At 46.4% G+C, this 17,259-nt stretch overlaps 1 protein-coding gene across 1 annotated transcript in view; it reads left to right on the top strand.

The window, feature by feature from the left end:
• The window catches only part of LOC144683797 (gamma-aminobutyric acid receptor subunit alpha-2-like), a 412,721-nt gene that overhangs the window by 117,057 nt on the left and 278,405 nt on the right, over positions 1-17,259 (top strand). The window contains exon 3 of the mRNA XM_078547208.1: positions 16,324-16,439. Coding sequence (XP_078403334.1) covers positions 16,324-16,439 — 116 coding nt within the window. The remainder of the gene's footprint in view (positions 1-16,323; positions 16,440-17,259) is intronic.

Here is a 17,259-nt window from a genome sequence, read left to right as displayed (position 1 = left end):
TCTTTCTGTACCTACCATATCATGCCTTATCAATAATGTTATCCTGCAATTTTAATATGTCTATTTATGGATCAGCCTATCCATATTCAGTTGCATCTTCTTTGCACCTTCTAATATTTTATACTGTTGCATACTCTTCTAATGCCAATAGATTATTTCTAATACTCCCCCTGCCCTCTGCCTCAGAAAAAGAGAGCGAGAGATTCCGGGAGTACTATTAGAAATGGAAAAGACCATACCCTGAAACCCAAAACCAATCAGTTACCAATAGTAGATTAGTGGTAGACGAAGACCACGGAAGAGGATTAGTGGAATGGATGAGACAAAGAAGACAGTAACAATGAATTGATTATGCTGTCCATTTTGAAGTGAATTAACTCCCAGGCTTCCAAGCTTGCCTTTTGTTGATGCTTCCTAAGGGGACATACACTTGTCACGGGCAATTATAAGGTTATTTTATTGCCCGTGTTCAAATATATTTGTACGTGAATGTGTGTATTTTCTTACCCTCAGAATGATTGAGTCAGTTTAAATAGCCCAGCTACAAGCTTTCGTGTTTTAAAATTTATTCCTCACACGCACTTGCCCTGAAGATTAAGTGAAAACTTGATTCATATGACTCAGCCACACTATCACACATACAAAAACTAGATACTGTTGAAGGTAAAACAGAAATTATAAAAATGGAATTTAACTCAGTCTCTATTTCATTGTGAGCCTGATTTTTCTTGGTTGAACTGATATCTTGCCTGGAAACAAAGATTTTGAAAAGCAGGGATTTCTCCATGGCTACAAAGGCACTTGTAGTAGATCCGACAGAACTTGAAGTGAATGTGCTGAGGGAACAGGTTAGAGGAGAGAGAGTCCTCGGTCCTCTGGCAAGGTATTGCAGGTATATACTTAGGCTGCTTAGCCGACTGCAACAGGACCCTCTCTGAGGGAAGCCGGTCTTAAAGTCTCAAGATGTTTCTTTCAAAAGCCAATTTGAACTTCTATTAATAACTGTTAGCAGGGAGCAAAGATAGCTACCGTGTCATGTGACCTCAACCGTGTTGAGTCATTATCCAAATAAGGTATTGTGGTAATCCCATTAAGCAGCTGGATTCTTTTCCCACCTGTGGTGTCAGTAGCCTTTTGTGTTTGAAAAGACACTGACATTTTTTACAATGAAGGTGTTGGTGGGCATTTGTTTATCTCCTGGTCTGACAAATGTGGAGTCCATATCAGAAAGAGGGCCCTTTTATTCTCCCTGGACACAAGATAATGTTTTGTAATTCACAAATTCAGCAGCCATCTTGAATTTCAGTCTTTTAGCGCAGCTCTTAAAAGTATAGGATAGAATTTTGTGTTTCCGTTGGCTTTTTCTTTATTCATTCTTGCGATGTGGGCATCACTGGCTGGGTCAGCATTTATTGCCCATCTCCAATTGCCCTTGTTTAGAGGCCATTTTAAAAGTCAATCACATTGCTGTGGGTCTGGAGTCACATGTAGGCCAGACCAGGTTTCCTTCCCTAAAGTACATTAGTGAACCAGATGGGTTTTTACAAGAACCAACAATGGTTTCATGGTCGTCATCAGACTTTTAATTCCAGATTTTTATTGCATTCAAATTTCACCATCTGCAGTGGTGGGATTCAAACCCAGGTCCTCAGAGCATTACCCTGGATCTCTAGTACGAGTTCAATACTAGTTCAGTGACAATACCACTATACCACTGCCTCTCCATGAGCAAACAATATGACAGGAAGGCTAAAAATTGGTTTCACGCTGTTATGAAACCAGTTTGCAATTGTCTGCTTCACCAGTCAATGGTGGGCATCCATTCCTGCCGCTGCACATCAGGAATGCCATGTTAATATATTTGCATCTAATTATAAGCCCTGCTTGCCAGAATCATCTCTCCATGTCAAATTTACCACTCACATCGGTGGGAAAACACACCGGTGCAGAACATGTCTTGACAAGTGTGATGTGCAGAAGTCGGGACTTAACACGATTGCCTTGCTCACATCACGGACATCCGAGGAGCAGAAGATGCTGGAGCCCTACAGCTACTGGACCCTGGAGGAACATGTGCATTGCATGCTGGGTAGATTCTGATGGACATGGCTCAGCCACGAAGCAGTACATGGAAGGCGGAAGGTCACCATTGATGTCTGGGGTCTGCTTTGGGACTTCAGTGTCTTGGCCATAGCCTGCTACAGATGATCGCTGAGGGGTGGATAGGAAAGTCCAGCTGTGAGCGGGAGAGGGAAGTGTACTGGGGGCGGAAGAGGAAGGTCTAGGTTTGACTGGGTGAGGAAGGTGTACCGAGGGAAGGTGGGGGAGTAGAGAGGTGAAGTTGGGAAGGGGGGAATCGATGGTGTCGGGGGGTGGGGTGATGTTGGGATCGGGGGGGAATGATGGTGTTGGGGGAAGGAGTTCGAAGGGAGGCAGGAGACCAGAGGGTGGAAGGAGTTTGAAGGGGGGCAGGAGTCCAGAGGGAGGAAGGAGAGCGGAGGGGGAAGGAGTCCAGGGGATGGAAAGAATTAGGAGGGGCAAAGGATTCCAGATGGAGGAAGGAGTAAGGGGGATGATGTCCAGGTGAACATGCAAGACAAGGTTCTGTGGTGTCAATGACTGCCTCCAGGGGAGTGAAATGAGGGTGGGCATGGTAGGAGGGAATGGTGAGTATGAGACAGGGCAGAATGAGCCAGAGGGTGGGAGGGTGAGGATGCAAAAATTGCAGTAGGAGAGACGGCGTGGTTGGTGGGGTCTCAGAGGTAGACGCAGACCCCTGGGAGTGGGAAGGAGGAGGCCAGAGAGGTCACTGTGGATGGGATGGGATTCTCAGGAAGATAGCGAACGTGAACGTTCACCTGGACATTCCAGAAAGCAAAGGGTTTGGGTTGGTAGGTGATGGTGGGGAGGTGGAAGGTGATGCCAGGGGTGGGGGGAAACAGTGATGGGGAAAAGGACATGGGTGACTGGGGGTGTGGGTGGAAGGGTGGGGAGCTGATAACATACTTCACTACAACCATTTTGCACAAACAAAAGTGAGCAGAGCCTCCTGGGAACAGGTGCTACATGGGAGTGTGATCAGTGGGTGGGCGGAGATGCAGCTCATCTCAGCTGGACAACTGATAGAGAACCCCAGCAGGCAGCATTGAAAATGCTCGGCACAGTGAGATGAGTGTGACACGGAAGTATTCACGTGTGTGGGAGAGTGCTTGCACAAGGCTCCAAAAGGCCCTGCCACACCCACACACTTCTTCACTCAGAATCACTCATGGGCTGCCTGCATGTAGCTGAACTGCTAGTGGGGGGAATGTAGTTTGAGGACTCGCATAGCCTGTAAATGAAGCTGAAAGACACCATTACTCCTTATTCAGAGAAAGTGAATACATTTTCAGATTATAAAGTGACAAAATGTATTCACCTGTGCAACCACTTGTGATCAGAAATTCTTAACTTTTCTAAGCCTACCACTTCTTCTAGATGCTGACTTGACATCCACAGGAGGGGTGGGGACACCCTTTGCAAAGGTTGGCCCTGTAACCTCTGATGATTGCAACATGGGTCCTCTGGAGAGCCAAGTCCTTGAGGATCCCGGCTTGCTTTGAATGTCCTCCTGTAGGCCAGCTGCTCCCTCTGGGGGAACAGAGGATAAGGTTGAGGGGATCACAGGCAAAGGGGTCTTGGAGGGAGAGGACAACCTTTGAGATTCCTCAGTGGAAGGCCTAGGAGTGTCCAGCTGCTGCTGCTCCTCCCTTCTGGTGCCTGAGGGCCTCGGCCTGACTCCTTGAGGGAAGGTGCACCTGGGGGGATGTTGAGGTGCCCCATTTCCCTCTTGTGTTGCCATTGCAGGAGCTCACCCATGGCTACCATGATGGAGTGCAGGTCTGCACACACCTCTGCATTCTTCTGGGCCCGAGTCTCCAGGGCATACACTATCTGCCCCATGGAGACCTCCATATGCGCACCTATGGGCACCACTTCATCAGAGAGCAGGCAGACACATTCCTCCGACTCGCATGCCACTCTGTTGAGGGCTTCCAAAAGCTATTCATGATGTTCCCATGCCTTCTTCTGACCATCTACGAGGCTCATCATCTGATTTGGACTTCACAGATTCCCCTTCCCCAGCAGTCCTCTGAGGGCTGAGGAACTCAGCTGAACCTGCCTCCTCCTGCTGTGCGCATGTGTCTGTGCCGTGACCACCAGATTGTGAACCCGAGCCTTCTCTAGATCTAGGTCCCACCGAGATGTGTGCCTCCACGTGTGGGTGAGTACTGCAATGGGTCTTCCAGATGGCTTATTTCCAGCTCTTCAATGGGGGGAGTGTCCTCTTGGCTGGAGGTGAGGACAAGGATGGAGCTGAGGGACTGACTGGCTGAGGGTGTCGATAGTTTAGCAGAGCTCCCTGTGAACCAACACTCACATTTGCGTTGAGAGAGGGATGATGTGGTGCAAGATCCTTACGAGGGTGTTCGCCGCCGACCTCACCGTCGCCACAGGCACAGTCCACATCCTCACCAGTCAGCGCGATGGCACGCTCCTCAAAGCGAGTGAGGGGCCTAATGTTGGCCACTCACCCCCAGTCTAGGACCTCTCAATGCTGCTGTGAGCCAAGTTCTCCTGTATGAAAGGAGATGGAGGGTGTGAGCAGGACTCATTGAACTACATGGAATATTGGCATGGTGAGTAGAGACAAGGTTGGGATGAAGACACAAACTCCAAAGGATATAAATCTGATGGGGATGTGAGGGTGTGTGTGAGAGTTAGTGGTGTTGTCCCTTGAGGCGTGAGATCCCTGTGGGTGTGTGATGGGTTTGTGAATGTGTGAGTTGAGAATGATGAGAGGAGTGAGTTAACCTGGCGGAACGGATGAGACCCTTCATCCCCTTTCTGCACTGTGTGGCTGTCCTCTTTTGCAGGGCGTTGGCGCTGACCACCACTGCCATCGCCTCTCATGCTGCAATGGTGACCTTGCTTGCTGGCCTTCCTCCAGAGCAGGGGTAGAGGACTTCGTGGCGGGCCTCCGCTGCGTCCAGTAGACACTCGAGGGAGGTGTTACTAAATCTTCAGGCAGCATGTTTCCCCTCTTTGGCAACCATTGGTTCCCAGCAGCTCCCTATCCCTTGAAGAGTGCTAGCTCTGTGCAGGGGCAGCCTTTAAATATTGCTGAAGGATTGAGGTGGGCAAATCAGAGGATGTCCCACCAGTGACCTGATGTGTTTTCTGGGAATACATGATTAAAAAGTGGGATTGGAATAATATGGTGTGAAAACCCACCATTGCGGTAAGCAGGTAAAACGTCCCTTTTCCTGCCCTCTACCGCACATCATGCAAATCCAGGGCAATTCCACTCATAGCTTTTTTTTAAGTAGTCCCAATAACATCACACCGGTTTGGTCATGGCATAAAACAGACTGCTGCAGTAACATAAACCACATTTGTGTCTTGTGTTTTCATTCATTGAGTAATATAGGTAGACAATATAAACTGATGGAATTAATATATGGAGTTACAAAGGCAATTCAAATGTACTATTGTAATTCAGATCAGCTGAACTTTACTTAAAACAAGTTGATATTCTGCTCAATATCCAAGATTAATAGAGACTGGAATTTTATGGGGCCTTTTGCAATGGGTTTTGAGGCAGGGGTGTGGGGGCATAAAATTGGAACAGAAGACTGGAAGCCTGACATCTTCACCTGGTTTGCGCATTTCATTGACGGCAGCCAAAATGGAGAGCAGACTTTGTTTGAAGTTAATTAAGACACTTAACGATCCAATTGAAAGCAATTTTTGGTGCTTTTTCAATTTTACTGGTGGTGCACAGGAACTACGGCTTCAGAGCCTCACCTGGTAACAGGAGGCAGCAAGCAAGTGCTAGCTCAGTGTTGTCTGTCTCCGGCAGCCATCAAGAGAAGGGACAAGGTTAGATTCACTCTTGTTGGAGTTGGTCATTGCCTGGCACTTGTGTTACTTGCCATTTATTAGTCCTAGCCTGAATGTTGTCTAGGTCGTGCTGCATGCGGGTGTAGGCTGTTTAATTATTGGAGGAATTGTGTATGGAACTGAACACTGTGCAAACATCAGCAAATATCCTGACATTTGACGTTATGATGGAAGGAAGGTAATTGATGTAGCAACTGAAGATTCTTGGACTTAGCACACTATCTGAGGAACTGCAGTGATGATCTGTGCTGAGATGGTTGGTCTCCAACAACCACAATCATTTTCCTTTCTGCTAGATATGTCTCCATCCAATAAAAAGAACCATACGGACTCGAAACGTTAACTCAGTTTCTCTTTCCACAGATGCTGCCAGACCTGTTGAGTTTTTCCAGCATTTTCTGTACTTATTTCAGATTTCTAGCATCAACAATATTTTGCTTTTATCTTAATAGACAGTTTTGCCTTTGCTTCTCATTGACTTCAATTTTACTAGGGCTCTTTGTTGGCATATTTGGTCAAATGCTGCCTTAATATCATGGGCAGCCATTCTCACCTTACCTCTGAAATTCAGCTCCTTTTTTCAGGTTTGGACAAAGCCGTAATGAGGTCTGGAGCGGAGTGGTCCTGGCAGAAGCAAACTGAGCATTAGTGAGCAGGTTATTCGTGCATAAGTGCTGCTTGTTGACAAGACCTTCCATCACTTTGCTGATGTTTGAGAGCAGACTGATAGGATGGTAATTGGTCAAATTGGATTTGTCCTATGTTTTGTGGACAGGGCACTCCTGGGCAAATTTCCACATTGTTGGGTGGATGCCAATGTTATGGCTGTTTTGAGACAGCTTGACTAGGGGTGTGACTAATTCTAGAGCACATGTCCTTAACATCACAGCCAGGATTTTTTTTGAGGCCCATAGCCTGTGCTGTATTCAGCACGCTTAGCTGTTTCTAGCCACAAAATATAGTGAACTGATTTGTCTAAAGACTGGCATCTGCTCGACCTCAGGAGGAGGTCAAAATAGATCATCCACTTGACACTTATGGCTGAAAATTTTTGTAAAAGTTTAAGCCTTGACTTTTTCACTTGTGCTGGTACATGCCCTTTTGAAAGTTCCTGCAGAATCTGCTTCCATCACCCTTTCAGGTGGTTGGTTCCAAATCTTAGCAACTCTTTGTTAAGAATATTCTCCACATTTCCCTTTAGTTCTTTGGCCAAATAGTTAAATCTACGATCTCTGGTTATCAAACTAATTACAGCATCTTCCTATTTGCTGTTCCAAAACTCCATATAATTTCAAATACCTCTAAGGCGAACAATCACAGATTTTCCAAGCTCTCCACGTAACTGAAGTCTCTCATCCCTTGTATCATCCCGGTAAACCTCCTTTAAACACTTTCCAAGGCATTGACGTCATTACTGAAGTATGGTGCCTGGAGTTATGTGCAATGCCCCAGCTGAGGCCTAACCAGTAATTTGAAAAGATTTAGCATGACTTTCCTGTTTTTGTGTTCAGTACCTCATTTACAAAGCCAAGTATGCTTTCTTAACCAGCTTCTCAACTTGCCCCCCCATCTTCAAAGAATTGTGAATGGACCCTCTGCTGTTGCATACTCTCAAAATAATACCATTTGCGTTATATTGCCTCTCTAGTGTTCATTCCAAAGTGCATCTGTTCACAATTAGCCACATTAAATTGAACCTGCCATATTTCTATTCGTTCCACCAGGATGTTAATGCCCTCTTGGGGGTGGAGATTTACGCCAGTGGGATTTTATGGTCCCGTCAAAGTCAGTGGATTTTTTAACAGCTCACTGCATTTTACGGCCCTGCCCTCGCCACGATGGGGCTGTAAGAATCTGCCCATGTCTACTACGAATGTCCTTACTTTTTAGTACATTGTGAACCTTTGTATCACTAAGAATCTTAAAAGCTGTCCTCCAAATGCCAAGTCCAGATCATTGATATATATTAAGCAAAGAAATGATCCTAATACCAACCCCCAGGACCCTACTGCAGATTTTTATTAACCAGGGGCAGAATTTTATGCTGATTGGCCGGGTGTGTGCCCGATCCGATTGGACATGAAATTGTGCAAGACGATGTTGGGCAAACGTCTCGACGTCATCCCGCGCTGGCATGATATTTCGATTGGCGGGCATGTGCACAAGTTGGAAGCCTGCCCACCGACAATTAAGAGGGCAATTAAGCCCATTAACGGAAAAATTGACCCCAATTTTTCGTGGTCCGTCCAACCTTACAGTTGGTGGACGGGCGAATTGGCTAGGCGACCTTTATAGTTTTTATGAAACCTCATCCAAGGGCGGGATGAGTTTTCCATTATGAACATATGAAATAGGAGCAGAAGTAGTCCCTTTGGCCCCTTGAGCCTGCTCCGCCATTGAGTAAGTTCATGGCTGACCTGCTTGTGCTTCGATTTCCACATTCGTATCTACCCCTGATAACCTTCGATTCCCTTGCCTATCTACCTACCTCCCCTTAAAAATATTCAATGACCCTGCCTTCTGAGGCAGAGAGTTCCAAAGTCGCATAACCCTCTGAGAGAAAAAAAATTCTCTTCATCTCTGTCCTATAAGGGCAACGCCTAATTTTAAAACAGTGTCTCTTAGTTCTGGACTCACCCTCAAGTGGAAACATCATTTCATTGTGCACATTGCCAAGGCCGTTCAGGACCTTGTACACTTCAATCAGGTCACCACTTCTAAACTCCAGTGGAAACAAGCCTAACCTGTTCAACCTATCTCAGGGAGCGGAAGACTTAGAATAGTATAAAAAAATAGTAAAATAGTAAAAAATAAGGTGAACATGTCCCCTCAAGTGACTCTGTCACATGAGCAGGGACATGTTACAAATGAGATTTAAATGTTTTTATTTTATTTTTAATTCCTGTTGGAAACCCTTGGCCTTTTTTTCTGCCTGCCAACAGAATGGTTGGATGGGCAGAGAAAAATCCAATTTAATTAATTGATTAAGGGCCTTAGTAGGACTCTTAATTGGCCTTAGTAGGACTCTAGGCACGTCCGCCAAGCGAAATACCGCGAGAATGCGCGCTGACGTCGGGGACGCTTGCTCAACATCATCGTGCACTATTTTATTCTTGTTCGGGTCTTCACAACACACTTTCCTACCGATCTTGGCGTCATCTGTAAATTTAGCTATCGTGCCTTCACTCCCCTCACCTAAGTCATTGATATAAATTTTAAAAAGTTGAGGCCCCAGCACAGACCCCTGCAGGACTCCACTCGTCACATCCTGCCAGTCAGACAAAGACCCATTTATGCATACTCTCTGTTTTCTGCCAGCCAGCCAATCTTCTCTCCAGGTCAATGTGTTACCCTCTACACCATGAGCTTTTATTTTCCGCAATAACCTTTGATGTGCTACCTTATCAAGTGCCTTCTGGAAATCCAAGTACAGCACGTGTACAGGCTCCACTTTATCCAGAGCACGTGTTACTCATTCAAAGAACTCTAATAAATTGCTTAAGCTTGATTTCCTTTTCACAAAACCATGGTGATTCTTCCCCAATTATCTTGAGTTTTTCTAAGTGCGCAGCTATAACCTCTTTAATGATCGATTCTAACGCCCTCCCCATGACAGATGTCATGCTAACTGGCCTATAGTTCCTTGTTTTCTGCCTCCCTCCCTTCTTGAATAGAGGGGTTATATTTGTTATTTTCCAGTCTGATTGAAACTTTCCAGAATCTAAGGGATTTTGGAAAATTAACACCAACGCATCTGCTACCTCATTAGCCACTTCTTTTAAGACCCTAGGATGAAAGATACAAAGAAGTTTAAGAATTTCTTCGGTTTAGAATTTTTACCGTCATTATAAATTCCACCTATCGTGATGGAACGGTCAGCTCAGTTGCTAATTGTAGACAAAGGCTAAATTAATTCCTCTGCTTAAAAATGTAATATTAATTTAATTCAGTATTTTATACATTCAGTTATGCAGTATTCATGAATAGAATTGTAGATGATTAAATATCTATGTATATACCAAAGTCACACTGCGCAGATTGAGGGGTGAAACTATGGAACTCAAATAAGCAGACTGCTCTGTCCTGGATGGAGTCAACCTTATTAAATGTAATTGGAACTATGCACATGCAGTTGGGGAGTGAACGAGTATTCCTTCACACAACTGGGAAGGATTTTACGCTCCCCCAACCAGTGGGTTTGCAGGAAGGGGCGGGGGGGGGCGGTGCTAAAATTTCTTAAATGTCCTTCCCACCGAGTTCCCACCCACTCCAACCTCTCTGCAATTTTACAGTGGGATAGGAGAGGCCAAGGCTGGCTGGCCTGCCCTTTCCCAAATGAGGCCCTTAAGTGGCCAATTAATGACTACTTAAGGGATGTTCCCCACCTGTCCTCAATTTTCAGGCTGGGAGGTGGAGTTCAGGGGCTGGGTGGGGGGAGGCCTGGAAAGTAACCCTGCTTAGGGTTCGGGCACCTCCAACAACAGCATCCTTTTAACTTCGGCCCCCCCCCACTCCCACCCCTGGCACCTACAGGTGATCCCACCTGCCCTGGCTTCTCAACTAACACTCCCACCGCCCGTCTGCCCAACCAACCATGCCCACAGTCCTCACCTCTGCACCCTGAGGCCCGCACACTTACCTGCTCCTGGACTTCAGGACTTTGACTCTGGGGACTGTTTGTCCACTGCAGCTTCTGGTGCTGCTTGGCCTAGGCAGCTCTCTGAGATGAAAGTCCCACCTGCAGTCAATTCCCACTCTTTGGAGCATTAAATGACTGAGGAGAAGCCAGTGGCTGAAAGGGAAACACCACCATCCTAAAAATCCTCATCCACTGAGGCCAGGATTTTCCAGTCCCGTTGGGGCAGGACCCGCTGTGGGAGATTCGGCAGGCGCGCTTCCCACTTTTGCGCATGCCCGCTAACCGAAATATCGTGCGAATGCTGGATGGCGTCGGGACGCTTGTCCGACATCGTCCTGCGCAATTTCATGTCCAATCGGGCTGGGCACACACCCGGCAAATCAGCATAAAATTCTGCCCCGGTTTATAAAAATCTATCAACATCAGTTTTAAATTTAACAATTGGTCTAGCATCAATTATGGTCATCTGACTGTATAGGGGTATGCAGTAGGGTCCTGGGGGTTGGTATTAGGATCATTTCTTTGCTTATTATATATCAATAGTCTGGATTTGGCATTTGGAGGACAGCTTTTAAGATTCTCAGTGATACAAAGGTTCACAACGTACTAAATAGTAAGGACATTCGTGGTAGACATGGGCAGAGTCTTACAGCCCCATCGCGGTGAGGGCAGGGCCGTAAAATGACCAAACATGTCAACTGTATTAGTAACGTTCATCAAACCCCGTGTTTTAATACTACAGCTGGAATCCCAGCATCAATGTAGAAGAGTGCATTTTGTGCCTGCCCAATGGCTGCACCTCTGGAGCTGGCAAAACTTTCACCTCGACTAGGAAGCCTGCCATTTTGGATGGTGGGTGTGAAGAAACTGGCTCTGACATGCTTCAGATATTTGCTGGCTGCAAGTAAATTCCATCTTGACCACCGCAGTTAGCTATTAGGAATTGCACCAGCAAGTCAGCTCCTTAAGTTTTAAATCCTTCCTCCCAGCCTTTGTGCAGTGCATAACTCTATAAAATAGTGTCCTAGCGCAGAGCCATGCTGTGGCCTGATGCACCACATTTAACATACATGTAACTTTTTGAATATTTTCACCCATATTAGATCTGATGTTCCCTCTTATTCCCAGCAGAAGACTTTGAAAATAGTGAGGGATGGGGCATTCAGAGCCAGTGGTTAATTTGAGTGGTAATGCTCTGGTTCATGTATTCTGATGCAGATTTAACACTTTGCTCACCACCTGCAGCAGCTTGTCTCTAGTAAAACGCTCTGGCTCATAATCAGAATTCATATTTGATCCAGGTCTTGCTTCCTACTTAATGTTAATATCATCCTTCTAATGTAGAGGAAGTGAGGAACCTTGGAGTGAATGTCCACAGATCCCTGGAGGTAATAGGACAGGTCGCTCAGGTCTTTTAGAAGGCATATGGATCCCTTTCATTCATCAGCCAAGGTATAGAATATAAGAGCCGTTGGAGCTGTACAAAACATTAATTAGCCCATTGTGGTCAGCTCATTACAGAAAGGATATAATTGGATTAGAGGGTACAGAGGAGACAGGACTGTTGCCAGGACTAGAAAATTGCAGCTATGAGGAAAGATCGGATAGGCTGGGATTGTTCTCCTTGGAACAGCGGAGACTGAGGGGAGATTTGATTGAGGTGAACAAAATTGTGAGGGGCCTGGTTAGAGTGGATGGGAAGAGTCTGTTTAGCAGCGAGTTGGGGGCATAGATTTAAAGCATTTGGTAGAAGGATTAGAGGGGAGATGAGGAAAGATTTTTTCACTCAGAGGGCTGTAGAGGTCTGGAAGTCACCCCTTGAAAGGGTAGTAAAGGCAGCAACCCTCAACTCATTTAAAAGGTGCTTCGATGTGCATCGGAAGTGTTGTAACCTGCAGGCCCGAATGCTGGAAAGTGCGATTAGGCTGGGTGGCTCATTTTTTGGCTTGCATAGACATGATGGGTCTTTCTGTGCCATAAACCTTCTATTATTCTATAACACATTCCCAGCAATCATACTTTTATTTTGCCTTTTCTCTAAGGAATATATTTTTTGCTGGTTTTGTGCAATATCCCTGGGGAAGAATTTTCCGGTTGGCGAGCAGGGGTGGGGCTGCGCGCCCGCTGAACTGTCAAAGGCCTATTAAGGCCTGTTAAAAACTAATTAAAATAGTTAAATGAGCTGCCTGTCCAACCTTCAGGTTGGAGGGCGGGCGAAGAGCCCAGACGGCCTTCGCATTTTTCATGAAACCTCATCCACGAGCAGGATGAAGTTTCATGAAGTTTTTATAAATTAAATAACACCCCCCAAGCCATTTTTCCAGATATGGGATCAATGGCTGAAGGGCTGCACACTTGCATGTGCTGCATAGCCAATTAAGTAGGGCTTATGGCTTATTATTAGAGCCGGACTGGAATTTTCCTTTCAGCCTCTGGGCTGAAGCACTGGGAAGAATGTGGCTTCCCGACAGCAGACGAGTTGGGGGTGCATGGGTGGAGGTGGGGTATGTGGGGGCAGCACCCCCGGTAGGTATCGAGGACCTCCCATCTGCCTGATGATAGCTGCAAAAATAGACCACCTTGTGGAGGAATTTCTCCTCCACAATGCTGACCTGAGCTGCTGGGGCCATTTTCTAATTTGAAACTGTTTTAAATTTGTCAAGAAGGCACCTTTAAAATGGAGCACCCTTGCTCTCCCTTAAGTAAACTGCAGGCTGCTGCTCCTTCCATGAGCGGAATAATCCCAGATTTGCACTTAGGATAAATGATCTTATCTGTGCTGCCAGGGTAAGGCAACCATCTCATCACCTGTAAACTCACACACTCACAAGCCCGTCACGCATTCACTAACATCTCACTCACTGCCAGCTCAAAGGACATCACCACTCACTCTCTCACACACCCTCACATCTCCATCTGGCCTCATCCCCTCTGGAGACTGCCTCCTCAGCATGCACCATCTTTAGGCCACTTGCACAGATCAACATGCACCCTTACACACACCTTGGGATACACCCCCTTCCCCAGTACAGCCCTCACCCTGCAGCCACTTCCCTTGCCTGAGATCTCTTCTCCCCCTTCCCCAAGCAAACCCTAGCCCTGCAGCTGTTTGAAAGCCACCCCTGCCTCATGGCTGCTCTGGTAGGTAGAGACCTGCCTGTGAGCCCCTCTAAAGGTGGTGCCTGTGAAGTCTGGCGCTGATGACTATGAGTGCTGCCTGAAGCAAGGTAGGTAAAAAAACCTCGAAGTACAGAGGGAAGTGCCGCTCGTCAAGTGCACCTCACTTATGTACAGTTGTGAAACACACCAGCGTGCCCGGATGATCCAGCCTGGGGGGATGATTCCGGTGAGCAGGGCTTATAATTACATGCAGATGTATTAAAATGACATTCCCGACGTGTGGTAGTGGGAAACGCTGCCTGTCATTGCACGGCGGAGCAGACGATTGCCCTGAGTTCCCCACTGCATAACCTTCCATTTGTCTTAGACAGTATTTGGAAGTAGATCCCAAATTTCCAGAGGAGCTACAGTGGAACTTCTGCTGTACTTCTGATGAAGTTATGTGATAGAGTGGGAGCAATTCTGAAGAAATTCTTAGCCTACATGTCACAATGAATGTTTCTCTTTATTTTGACTTAATGGGCGGAGGGAGGGGAGGTTTGGGGGTGTGCAGGCGGTGGTGGGGGTTGCGGATGGCTCTCCTATCCCACCACCCGGAAGGAAAGTCAGCTAAGAGCTGACTTGCTCTGTGCAAGCCCACCCCACAGCCATAACACGCAGTGGATAGCACACAGCGGGCAGGCTAAATTGTGTAACAGTGGGACTTCTGCATCTCTCTGGGGTGGAAGTCCAGCCCTTGGGAGCTGCTGGTCAATCGGAGTGGCCAGCAGAGCTCCACCAGAGTCCCAGCAGCGCCAAACGCTCTGCAGTTGGAGCTGCCAGAACGGCAACCAGTCCCAAGAGCAAGGCCAAATGGATCTTCGAGCAGAAACTTCTGTTTGGCGTGTGGGCTCCGCACGCCGAAGCGTGAAATGACGCGTTGTGACATCGGGCCTCAATGTCACCGTGCGTCGTTCTATTCTTCCGTTCGGCGGGTGCACTGGAGTCGGCTGCACACCTGCTGAACTGTCAAAGCCCTATTAAGGCCATTCATAAAAGAATTAACCCAATTGAGAAAGCTGCCATCCAACTTTAAGGTTGGCGGGCAGGCGAAGAGCCCAGGCGGCCTTCGCATTTTTCAGGAAACCTCATCCACGGGCGTGATGAGGTTTCATGAAGGTTTTATTAATTAAATAAAATTTTTACTGAAAATTCATAAACATGTCCCAGCTCTTGTGATACTATCACATGAGGGGACAGGTCTGAATAATTTTATGGTTTTATTTAGTCCAACTTTAAAACTGAACTTAATCTCCCTGGGAGATTTCTGCGCTCTTTCGTGCGCATGCACGTGAAAGAGCGCAGGCCCCGACTCTTCCTCCTCCCCCCACCCGCACAGGTAGCGCTGAACGCTACCAGGCGCATGTCACGCTGGGCGGGCCTTAAGTGGCCCACCCACGTAAAATGGCCCACCCATGCAGGCGGCAATTGGCTCCGTGCCCACCCGCGCTTGCTCCCGAGTGGCCCGCCTGATGGAGAGAAAATTCTCCCCCTAGAGTGAGGTAAGTCCAGGATATTGTGTGGGGAGGGTTTGGCCAGCTTAGGCAAGGGGGTGGAGGGGGTTGGTGGAAGGGATGGGTTTTGAAGAGCAGGCGGGTAGGAAGGAAGGACGAGGTATTATCTTAGGGGGCTGTCACTGATGTGCAAAGGGTACTCCTTGAAGATAATACCACCCCCTTCCTTCCTTCCTTCTCTTTTAAAAGCTTTAAAGAAAGGATGGCCACTCCCGCCCACCTGCCCACGCCAACCGTATTATGGCACGGGCAGCATATTGTTGGGATCAATTGACCGTTAATTATTTATTTACATATGGCAGGTGGGCTGCTGATTCTGGTGCTTGTCCCCTACCGTGTTATGGGGGTGAGTTCGGGCATTTGTGTGAAGGTGGTGGGCTGGGCACCCACACTACTTTACATGTTCCCCCTACCGCTGAAAACAAATCCGCAGTGGCACTTAAAATTCCAGCCCAATGTTTCTGACATTGATTAAAGCACTTGGCACAACTTTGCTTTGCTCTCCTGTTGTAGTGTTCTGAAACTGTGGCCAGGATTTTATGGCCCCGCTGCGGCGTGTCTCCCCCCACCCGGCGGATGTGGCAAGCCATTCATTTCATTCTCCATTCAGTTCGGCGGGACGGTAATATCCTGCCAGGCAGGAGGGGCCATAAAGCCCTGACCTGTAACTTTATCTCATTGATTTGTTTTGTGGTGGTGCAGTTAAGAGGAACATTCATGGGAAAAGATTTCCTCTGTATAGTATTTGTAGAAAATTCAGAAGCAGGCTTGCAAATTCATTATTCATTCTTCTGATTTCATTATAAACAGTGAACAGAAGAAATGTTCTTCTGCTTTTAATTTTTATTATATAAGATATTTGTCTTGAGTAGAGAGATATTACTCTTGTCACATGATACCGACCTTTATGTTTGTGGTAACAGAGCTTTATATTATGTTGGTTGTAAAACATTTTGCACACTTATCATTAGTTAACCATGTACACCTTTTTATGCCCGATTGCTGTAATATGATTGCAGGAATTACTGGCCATATCATGAATTTTAATATGTACAATTTTATATTCAGAAGAGGAGAGCCTGGCTCAGTGGAGGATGAAGCAAGGGACAACATCACCATCTTTACCAGAATTCTTGACCGACTCCTGGATGGCTACGACAATCGCCTGAGACCAGGATTAGGAGGTCAGCAATTGAAAAGTATTTGGAATTTCACTTTGTTTTATTTTATTCAGAGTAAGATAACTTTTCTAAATATTTGTGCCTTCCTGAAAAAGCAAAATACAAATGTAAAGGTCCAATAATCACTGGTATGGTGTTGCAGTAAAATAGTTGCAGTAAAAATGGTTTAATCTGGAATTTTTATCCATAATCGTCATAGATTAGGGAATGGTTCAGAGTAGTATATTTATCACTCGATAACCTGGAAACTTAATGCGCTGATTCTACCACTCCGGCCTGGGAATAGACTAGTTTCGGAAAGTGCAGATTTACTTAATAAACTGACAAACCTTGTCAAAGTTCAAGATATCTGAAGTGGAACAATTCATATAGGGACCGCATCATGATTGAAGAAAGAAATCAACAACATCAACGATAACAGCTTGCATTTCTATAGCACCCTTAACATAGAATCATGTAACAAAGTAGAGGAATAATTGGAACACTTTGGGTAAGAAGGAAGCATTAGGAAGGGGGAACAAAAAGGTCAAAGGATGTTAGAAAAGGAGAGGGAGATGGAAAGCTGAAGGGGTTTGGAGAAAGAATTCCAGAACATGGAGCAGAGTTTGGGTGTGTGTGGGAGTGGGGGCGGTGGCGGGGGGTTCTTTATAGGGCTGTTTGAAGTCACCAAGATAGACTACAATTGAATAGGTAAAGGTGGAGGGCATTCCACTGAGCTGGATAATGGAGGAGAGCTGTTTGAGGGGAATGGTGTGGTTGACAAAGTCACAAGTTGCAGAGAAGTTGGAGCCAATGAGAATCATATTACATTGTGGCTGTTTTC

The sequence above is a fragment of the Cetorhinus maximus genome, chromosome 1, assembly GCF_964194155.1.
Source record: "Cetorhinus maximus chromosome 1, sCetMax3.hap1.1, whole genome shotgun sequence".
In the NCBI taxonomy this organism is placed as follows: domain Eukaryota; kingdom Metazoa; phylum Chordata; class Chondrichthyes; order Lamniformes; family Cetorhinidae; genus Cetorhinus; species Cetorhinus maximus.
The sequence above is the reverse complement of the archived record's forward strand: the minus strand, read 5'-3'. Positions and strand labels throughout refer to the sequence as shown.